General features: G+C 45.4%; 1 protein-coding gene across 1 annotated transcript; it reads right to left on the reverse strand.

Annotated features, from left to right (window-relative positions):
• Positions 1-286: 286 nt before the first annotated feature.
• On the reverse strand, positions 287-9,854 carry LOC106901975 (chromosome unknown open reading frame, human C12orf49). The gene is made up of 6 exons (XM_014965102.1): positions 9,763-9,854; positions 7,531-7,743; positions 6,760-6,916; positions 5,381-5,532; positions 4,747-4,860; positions 287-2,627 (listed from the first exon to the last, which is right to left on the reverse strand). Exons 2-6 carry the CDS (start codon positions 7,639-7,641, stop codon positions 2,544-2,546), a joined length of 618 nt encoding a protein of 205 aa, XP_014820588.1. The 5' UTR covers positions 7,642-7,743; positions 9,763-9,854; the 3' UTR covers positions 287-2,543.
• Between the last annotated feature and the right edge of the window lie 46 nt (positions 9,855-9,900).

Here is a 9,900-nt window from a genome sequence, read left to right on the forward strand (position 1 = left end):
CACACAGAAGTATTACCAGGAAGCACTGATTTGACATTCTCACCAAATCTTCACAATATGAAGCCATCGTTTACCTTCCTTTCCCTGCTCAATCCACTTTTGCAAAGGGCCAAATCTTTCTGTGCACCACAGCATAGTCTTTTCGTGGACTGAAATGAAATAGATCTTCTGTTTGCCTCTATTACACATATTCAAGTTAGTGTCCCTCTCTGCTGCTCTGCATTCTTCAAACTTACATTTTGGTACCTTTGCCGTGTAGTTCAAGAAGAGACAAGAGAACAGGCAGTATTTTGGAACACAGACAAATTTTTAATGATTTAACATATAGTATAGACACTAGTTGAACAGCTCAACAACCAGGGAGGGAGGATGCAGTTTCTGTCCCCTTGACTGGATAGTGGTCACAATGCACATCCTATTTTTCTAGGAAAGAAAAGGGCCAGGGATTACCACTAATGTTGTCCAAATTAGGTTGGTTCTTATGATTTCACACAATTACAGCTTCAAGCAGCAGTATCGCCTGCTAAGGAATTAATACCAAGTTGAAAAAGGAGGCAAGAGCAAGCTATCAGTATCTTGATCTCAGCAGTTGTGCAAAACCATGAAGTGCTGGAATACATCTCAGCAGGAATGATACAATAGACCAACCTGATGGCCTTCCCTGAGGAAAACAGTTATGAAGTGCTGGAACAGGGGTGAAGAATCTCTTTAACACTGAAAAGAGAAGTAACCTCTGCTACCCTCTGAAGACAGCATTTCACACTGCATCTTCACACTGTATCATGTCTGCTGCAGCGAGCTGCCGTAGGATGGCAGCAAAGGGGAGACAGATTTTCAGCTGGATAAACTGCTAACACTAAAGCTTTTAAGCTTTTGGAAAAAACAAGATTTTCGAGAGAATCTGCTGGTGGAACCATTATCTCACTCGATGACTTTTGGGAAAGAACAATGAAAACAACGCAAGTGGATTTTATCAGATGGCTGGTAACACTACTTTTTTAATATCATACGTAATTGCAATAGCATTCTACAGACCTTTTGCACCAAGATACTCCACCACTGTGCTTGTTGGTTTTTTGTTTTTTTTTTTTAAAGCCTCTGTAGATTGTTTTATTTGAGTCAGGGAATAGGAAGTATCAGTTTAAACAAGCATCCGCAAAGTCAAAATCATGAAGGAGATGAATGGGGTAAAAAACAAGAGAAATGAGGCTCTGTACATAGAAAAGAACAACCTGATTTTGTCTAGCACTTGGACTTCGCCCACTGACTTGCAGAGGGAGCACAAGTTTAGTCAACATTTTACAGGTTTTCTACCCATCTTTTCTGTGTTGAGTGACCCTAAGAGAGAGGAAGTTTAAACTGGAGCTTCACAGAGCTAGGAGAAATTGTGGGAGAACCAACCCTGTTGTAGTGCCGTTCTGATCAGACTGAAATCCCAGAGTAGCCAGTATGTCAAACAGCAAATCAAAAACATCATCACTGTTCAACTGAACTCATGCAACACATTTGTCCTCAGAGGAGGGCTTGAGCCATGTTCTGACATTCCAATTACTTCATGCACAAGGACATCATTAAACTGAAATCCTAGAACAACTCCACCCTTCTGCCTCCTGCACAACCAGGAGTGAAGTACAATTTGAATTGCCAAGGCCTGAACAAGTACAAGCAAACAAATCTTCAGTGCTCCCTGTCAGGAAGAGAGGTGTTCACAAGACTAAGACTCCTCTTTGAGGAAACTGCTGCAGAGTTGACAAGGAAAGTGTTTACAGACAATAAACATCCCATCCCAGGCAGATCCCTGTTCTTTTCTTGTGCTATGGGGCTTGGACAGAATAACAACTCCATTGGAGTTCTGAATGCTTTAAACTCACTACAAGGAACATAAGCACTACAGTGACAAATTCCAATGCAATTCCTTTAGACTAAGGAGGAGAACAATCAACCAATTTCAGTCAGGATCTAAAATATCCTTTCTACCTGATGTAACAGAACAGGGACCGAAAGGCATCAACAACTAGCTATGCAAGGCATCAATAGTTTCAGCTAGTAATCCATATAAAATGAATAAATAATTCATAATTACATATGTAGCATACACCATGCACATCAAGAAGCGCTCCAGAGAGAGAAGCACAACAGGCATGCTTTACTCCCTAAAAGCAAAAAATCCTCCAATTATTACTGTCACTCTGGAAAGTCTCTGCAGTCCAGAGACACAACTGAACTCCCATATACGGCCGCAAAGCTACATTAGATATTTTCCCCATGATCTTTTATAGCCTATATCGACTCCACCCATCCTAAAAATTAAAGGAAGTATTCAAAGAGCACACTAGTGCTCTAGTACTTCAATGCAGGTGTGTAACAAACCAAAGAGAGCCAGATTCAATCCCAGAGAATTTAGGTCCATACGCCTCTGGGTTTGTCCCCAGAAACAACGCAAGTCATTTACACTGAGAGTCTTGTAAAAAAACAGCCATTGTCTTGCTCTTTTGGATTCCAGTCTCCAGTTCCTTCCCTTTGTTGCTTAGATCATGCAGCTTTCAAACAGGCAGAAGCTCAGGGGGATATTCACCATAGCAGTATTTTGCAATTGGATCTCTGTAGGTGTTTTCATGCTGCACGCTCTGTCAGAAAGAGGAGGAGAAGCTTTATCAATACACCCATAATGAAATAATACACCCCTTCTCTGAGGGCCAAAACCCAGAGTGTATATACACATGCAAAACACTGACTCCAGATGAATTTGGGAAAACACCACTGCACTCCCAACATATAAAAGACATTTGCTATACTATAACACTTTAATGTCAAACCATACCCAGGACCTCCTTTTCAGGAGGCTACTCAAGTAGGTGGGAACAGATTCAATATTTAAAAAAATTATGTTTGCTTAGGCAGTATCGTAAGATGTCCTAAGCAAGCAAGGCATAATAAGTTGCTACTTGATGTGTGTGCATTTTTCTTTACAAAGCTAGAGTTCAGAGACTTTGGGTAAAAAAAACCAAAACAAACCTAAACCAACTTTGGAGACATTTGGAACTATGTCCTTTGTTTGCAATCCATCCCTATTACTATATTAAATACTCAAGCTGCATTACATCTCTAGTTGCACTTTCTAAGAGGGCTGATGCTTGCTTAGACCATAATTTCTAGTAAGAATCACACGAGTAACAGAAGTTCACCTCTGTTCTTAAAAAGCAAAAAAAATAGAAGATACTTTTTGAGTTGCTATGCAGACACTCCTCAGCATATGGTAAGCCTAAAAATGTACCAGTAAGTAAATAGCATTCTGAAACTACTGGGGAAAAACTCTCACTGTTCTCATCCTTATGAGATCTTCTCCAGAACTAATTGAGATCTTCACTGGTCATTGAACTCAGCTAGTTTCTTTTTATTTAAGTACCTCTTTTTTCAGGAGAGCATACAACTCACTCTGCTCTAAATACACACTTTGCCTTTCATTTACTGCTCATGTTACTATTTCACCTGAAAATCAGAGGACTGCCTTCAGATCAGCTCTCAGTGTTCAGGAAAATGCCCGTGTGCATGCAAGCACCACAGATCAGCCATTCCTAGGACCAAGCCCCATTTTCCAAAGGCACTTTTGGGGTATTTTTCCATTTTTGATCCCTGGACGTGTACTCATGTCTTACCTGTGATGAAGTCCTACATTTCGGTAAGCACCGCAGACCAGCCATTCCTAGGACCAAGCCCCATTTTCCAAGGGCACTTTTGGGGTATTTTTCCATTTTTGATCCCTGGACGTGTACTCATGTCTTACCTGTGATGAAGTCCTACATTTCGCCAGACACAACTCAAAGCGATCTTCCACTGCCATGAAGAGGTTTTGGAAAGCAATAGCTGCCCGATTCAAGAAACGTTCCAGAAGATGTTGCTAAAGTGGTTAGCAAAAAAAAGAGGACAAAATAAAACAAACACCATCAAGGTGTAATCAACACCCAGCAAGGAGTAATCAAAGCCCACCTTAACGTACACAGCTCAAGTATCAGAGTAATAGTAACTCACTTAGAATTTCCAGCAAGCACTGAAAGGTCAACACATCATGGAAGCCTGGCAGGAGGAAAAGTATCTCGAGAAACTAACAGAACACAGGGAAGTGCTAATTCCAGAACTGATACTGGCTGGAATAGCTTTTCTGCAACCATTTCCCTTCAGCAAACGGAGGACAAAATAAAAAAAACACAAACACCATCAAGGTGTAATCAACGCCCAGCAAGGAGTAATCAAAGCCCACCTTAACGTACACAGCTCAAGTATCAGAGTAATAGTAACTCACTTAGAATTTCCAGCAAGCACTGAAAGGTCAACACATCATGGAAGCCTGGCAGGAGGAAAAGTATCTCGAGAAACTAACAGAACACAGGGAAGTGCTAATTCCAGAACTGATACTGGCTGGAATAGCTTTTCTGCAACCATTTCCCTTCAGCAAACGCAACTCCCGTGAAGCTGAAACGTTTTACAAGGCTCCCAGTACCTCCTCTCAAAGGTGGGAAGGATGAATAGCACTTTGCCTTTCATTTACTGCTGATGTTACTATTTCACCTGACAAATCAGAGGATTGCCTGCAGACCAGCTCCCAGCCATAGCTTCAGTGTTCAGGAAAATGCCCGTGTGCATGTAAGCACCGCAGACCAGCCATTCCTAGGACCAAGCCCCATTTTCCAAGGGCACTTTTGGGGTATTTTTCCATTTTTGAGCCCTGGACGTGTACTCATGTCTTACCTGTGATGAAGTCCTGCATTTCGCCAGACACAATTCAAAGCGATCTTCCACTGCCATGAAGAGGTTTTGGAAAGCAATAGCTGCCCGATTCAAGAAACGTTCCAGAAGATGTTGCTAAAGTGGTTAGCAAAAAAAGAGGACAAAATAAAAAAAACACAAACACCATCAAGGTGTAATCAACGCCCAGCAAGGAGTAATCAAAGCCCACCTTAACGTACACAGCTCAAGTATCAGAGTAATAGTAACTCAGAATTTCCAGCAAGCACTGAAAGGTCAATACATCATGGAAGCCTGGCAGGAGGAAAAGTATCTCGAGAAACTAACAGAACACAGGGAAGTGCTAATTCCAGAACTGATACTGGCTGGAATAGCTTTTCTGCAACCATTTCCCTTCAGCAAACGCAACTCCCGTGAAGCTGAAACGTTTTACAAGGCTCCCAGTACCTCCTCTCAAAGGTGGGAAGGATGAATGTTTTTGAAGCTTTATTTATAGCTTGCCATATGGTCCTTGCAGGCTTTCCTCATCCTTCCCAGGAAAGGAACTGTCCCCTCTAAGGAAGAAGCTCCACACAAACAAGCGCTATTCCACAGAGGAGCCTGAGAACACGTGGAAAGCAGGAGACAGTGTACACACCTTGCTGGGCTGCAGGCAACAGGAAACACAGTACTCGTACACGCTGCAGCAGCCGTTGGGAAGGCAGCTCTCACAGCTGTACAGCTTTGTGCTGGGCACGTTGACATTACAACAGCCATTCACCAGTAGGTCCTTCCTTTCACAGATGTAGCCTGAAAAACAAAAAAAAAAAAGTAGTAACAACCAGCAAGACGTGCTCCTTTTTATGTTCTATAGAAATCTATAGCAAGAATCACATCACTTAAGGATGGGTTTATTTATTGTTTACTAGATTATGATCTCCTTCGATTCTTTGAAATAACACTTAGACACAGAGCTGAGTTTCACAACAGCCTGGTGTTACCTGCACAACTATTGTGTACCTACTCTTGAATGCTGTAAGTATGAGTATTTAAATGCAGAATATTTAAGTTTTGATTTCTTTTTGGCGTAATTCATTGTTGTGACTAGAAGGGGGAAAGGTGATGGGTGATGACTGTACTGGAAAAAAACTGTAACATGTTCTTTCAATTGGTCTACATCTGGATAACTCTCTTTACAGTTCAATATGAAGAGACTTAGATTTATCCGTGCAGGGCTGTAATATTCATTGTTGAGCAGAATCCTTCACAGTACAGAAGCACAGCGTATGTCCTTATGGAAGCTGTGCTACCACAGTGTTAGACCGTGAAGGATATCTGTGATTTTACAGACCTCAGTGAATCAGCAGTAAGCATCGTTCAGGCAGTGCTAAATTTAATGTTGATGCAAAATCCTACAGCTTTGATTTCTGGTCAAGAAAGGCCCAGCATCTGAACAACAGGCACACTGGGGAAGGAGACGTGCAGGGCAGTAATCGCTCCATGCTCTTAAAACAAGCAGTTAATATAAGAACCTGCAAGAAATATCTTTGGGTTTATAAGGGTCAGGTGAGCTTGTTAACTGTGACTAAGCACTAATTATGTCAGTCCTGAGTTGCCTCTATACAAAGCCCATCAGGTTTCCTCAACTGCTCTGCCTAACATACCCGGATGGTAGGAACACACTGCAGGGAGATGGGAATAGCTCGCAAGCAACCACACAAAATTGAGCAGGACTTAACGTTTGAGCTTCATGCAAAGGTAACTGGAGCTCTTTCCATCTAAGGTGGTCCTGGAAACAGTATGGCCACACTCAGAAGATTCCATGCCCGAGCTGAGCCCAGCTGGACCCAAGCCGACCGTGCACAGAATCCCATCAGCCACAGCAACATTCAGGATAGAACGGCAGCAGCTGAGGTTGTGCAGTAAAAATGCCTTTATAAGGGGCAGTCGTTACTTGAAAGTGCCACCAACAATCAGAGAGGCAAAGCAGCATTCACCACTGCGGTACGCAGAATAAGTTCTTAGTATCAGGTATACCCAGTTCATCTGTAATGAGGAGCTTCCCCTGCACAGAATTCCTGCACTGGTTACTCGGCTGACTGCTGTTTCCCGAACTGAACTTCACCTTCCACAGGATGGGCTGCTCGTGCTCTTGCACTTGGAGGAGATTCCGATCTCTCACCGTCCGCTCTTCCTGCGGGGAAAAGACGGCATTGCAACCAGGCACACACATCCCTTCTGCCATCCCAATCCACCTGCTTTGCCCACAATTAACGAATGCCTACTCGTGAATGCCACAGCACAGGAGACACAAGGGTCAGCACAGTGAGCAACACGCTACTTGTGGGCAGTTCACTGTTTGCTGCAGACAGCGTGAAAGGAACACAATCATAAAACAAGTGTGCAAGTTCACCACAGAACCAGCTAACACAGCTGAACTCGGTTACTACAACCAGAAAAGTAACATATATTACATTAAATAACTCCAGGTACACATATTTTTCTTTTCTAAGTTCCTTGCTACTGGAATCACAGTTCACAAGAGCTATTTCAACAGAATAATCAAGTCCCTTCAAGACTTTTTTTTGCCCCATTTTGGCTCAACACACCATTGCTATCGAACACAGCATCAGATACGGCTTTTTAAACTCTTTATTTATTAATTCCGATGCCCTTCTCTCCCCGGAGTTCAGCGACAGCACTGGAAGAGCAGAACTCACCCCGGGACAGGGGATGTTGGAACCCACCCCGCAGCGGTACCGGGGCCCGGGCCCGCACCTCCCCGGGGGCTCGGGGGAGGCCACTGACCTGCTTGAAGGTGCTGGTGAGGAAGTAGACGAGGGAAAGCCCGAAGACGACGCCGAGGACCCAGCGCTTCCTCAGCAGCCGCCGCCACAGCACCGCTCCCCAGGGCACCATGGCGGCCCGGCACCGCCACCCGGGCCCTCAGCCCCCCGCCGCCGCCGCGCTCGCCCGCCGCAAGGAGGGAGAGGAACGGCGGGAGCAGCGCTGATCCGGGACCTGCATCACCGGCTCCGACGGAGAACCTCGGCGCGGCCGCCCCAGGCGCTACCCCCGGGCGGGCTGGGCCGGGCCGGGCCGGGCTGGGCTGGGCTGGGCTGGGCTGGGCTTGGCTTGCTGCTCCCTAGAGCCGGTTTGCTCCCCACACCTCGGGGCGTTCAGCGCCGTAGTCCAGCGGGAATCTCCTTCCCCCACCTAATTGGGGAAAAAAAGGCCTCATCTCCATGTCTCTCTGTGTATACATATATATATATATATGTATATATGTATGTATGTGGGGACACATATATATCTGTGTATGTATATAACTGTATTTATAGATATATCTACATATATCTATATATATATCTACATATGCGTGTATATATGTGTGCGTTCAGCTCCGTGGTCCAGCGGGAATCTCCTTCCCTCACCTAATTGGGGAAAAAAAAGGCCTCATCTCCATGTCTCTCTGTGTATACATATATATATATATGTATATATGTATGTATGTGGGGACACATATATATCTGTGTATGTATATAACTGTATTTATAGATATATCTACATATATCTATATATGTATCTACATATGCATGTATACAGCAAAGTACAGCGCAGCAGGCGCCCAGTGGAGTGTCTGTGCAGTGAGCAGGGCTGCAGGTGCCAGTCCCCGAGGAAAAAGGCCTTGTTGGGTCATGCATGCATGCTGGGGTTGAAGCACTAAGGGTTTCTGCTCCTCTCTGTCTTTCCCAAGGAGATGGAGAGGTGAAGCTCACTGTGCTACATATGCGTGTATATATAAATACATTTATGTATATATTTATTTATCACGCACACGTGTGTGTGTATGGATACACCATGAAGGCAAAGTACAGCGCAGCAGGCGCCCAGTGGAGTGTCTGTGCAGTGAGCAGGGCTGCAGGTGCCAGTCCCCGAGGAAAAAGGCCTTGTTGGGTCATGCATGCATGCTGGGGTTGAAGCACTAAGGGTTTCTGCTCCTCTCTGTCTTTCCCAAGGATGTATGTATATAACTGTGTTTATAGATATATCTACATATATCTATATCTACATATGCGTGTATATATGTGTGCGTTCAGCTACGTGGTCCAGCAGGAATCTCCTTCCCCCACCTAATTGGGGGAAAAAAAGGCCTCAACTCCATGTCTCTCTGTGTATACATATATGTGTGTGTATGTATATAACTGTATTTATAGTTATATCTACATATATCTATATATACCTACATATGCGTGTATATATAAATACATTTATGTATATATTTATTTATCACAAATGCCTACTCGTGAACGCCACAGCACAGGAGACACAAGGGTCAGTGAAGTGAGCAACACGCTACTTCTGGGTAGTTCACTGTTTGCTGCAGACAGCGTGAAAGGAACACAATCATAAAACAAGTGTGCAAGTTCACCACAGAACCAGCTAACACAGCTGAACTCGGTTACTACAACCAGAAAAGTAACATATATTACATTAAATAACTCCAGGTACACATATTTTTCTTTTCTAAGTTCCTTGCTACTGGAATCACAGTTCACAAGAGCTATTTCAACAGAATAATCAAGTCCCTTCAAGACTTTTTTTTGCCCCATTTTGGCTCAACACACCATTGCTATCGAACACAGCATCAGATACGGCTTTTTAAACTCTTTATTTATTAATTCCGATGCCCTTCTCTCCCCGGAGTTCAGCGACAGCACTGGAAGAGCAGAACTCACCCCGGGACAGGGGATGTTGGAACCCACCCCGCAGCGGTACCGGGGCCCGGGCCCGCACCTCCCCGGGGGCTCGGGGGAGGCCACTGACCTGCTTGAAGGTGCTGGTGAGGAAGTAGACGAGGGAAAGCCCGAAGACGACGCCGAGGACCCAGCGCTTCCTCAGCAGCCGCCGCCACAGCACCGCTCCCCAGGGCACCATGGCGGCCCGGCACCGCCACCCGGGCCCTCAGCCCCCCGCCGCCGCCGCGCTCGCCCGCCGCAAGGAGGGAGAGGAACGGCGGGAGCAGCGCTGATCCGGGACCGGCATCACCGGCTCCGGCGGGAGAACCTCAGCGCGGCCGCCCCAGGCGCTACCCCCGGGCCGCAGGGAGCGCGGCCCACCCGTTTCCGCCGGCGGCGGGGCGGGGCGGGGGAGGCGGCGGCCGCGGATGTGCGTGCG

The sequence above is a fragment of the Calidris pugnax genome, unplaced genomic scaffold (genome assembly GCF_001431845.1).
Source record: "Calidris pugnax isolate Ruff unplaced genomic scaffold, ASM143184v1 scaffold32, whole genome shotgun sequence".
Taxonomy (NCBI): domain Eukaryota; kingdom Metazoa; phylum Chordata; class Aves; order Charadriiformes; family Scolopacidae; genus Calidris; species Calidris pugnax.

Coding starts and splice junctions, on each gene's coding strand:
- LOC106901975 (XM_014965102.1), bottom strand. CDS start 7,641: ATGGTGCCCTGGGGAGCGGTGCTGTGGCGGCGGCTGCTGAGGAAGCGC. Junction 6,917..7,530: donor TCACCAGCACCTTCAAGCAG/GTCAGTGGCCTC, acceptor TTTTCCCCGCAG/GAAGAGCGGACGGTGAGAGA. Junction 4,861..5,380: donor GTTGCCTGCAGCCCAGCAAG/GTGTGTACACTG, acceptor TAACCACTTTAG/CAACATCTTCTGGAACGTTT.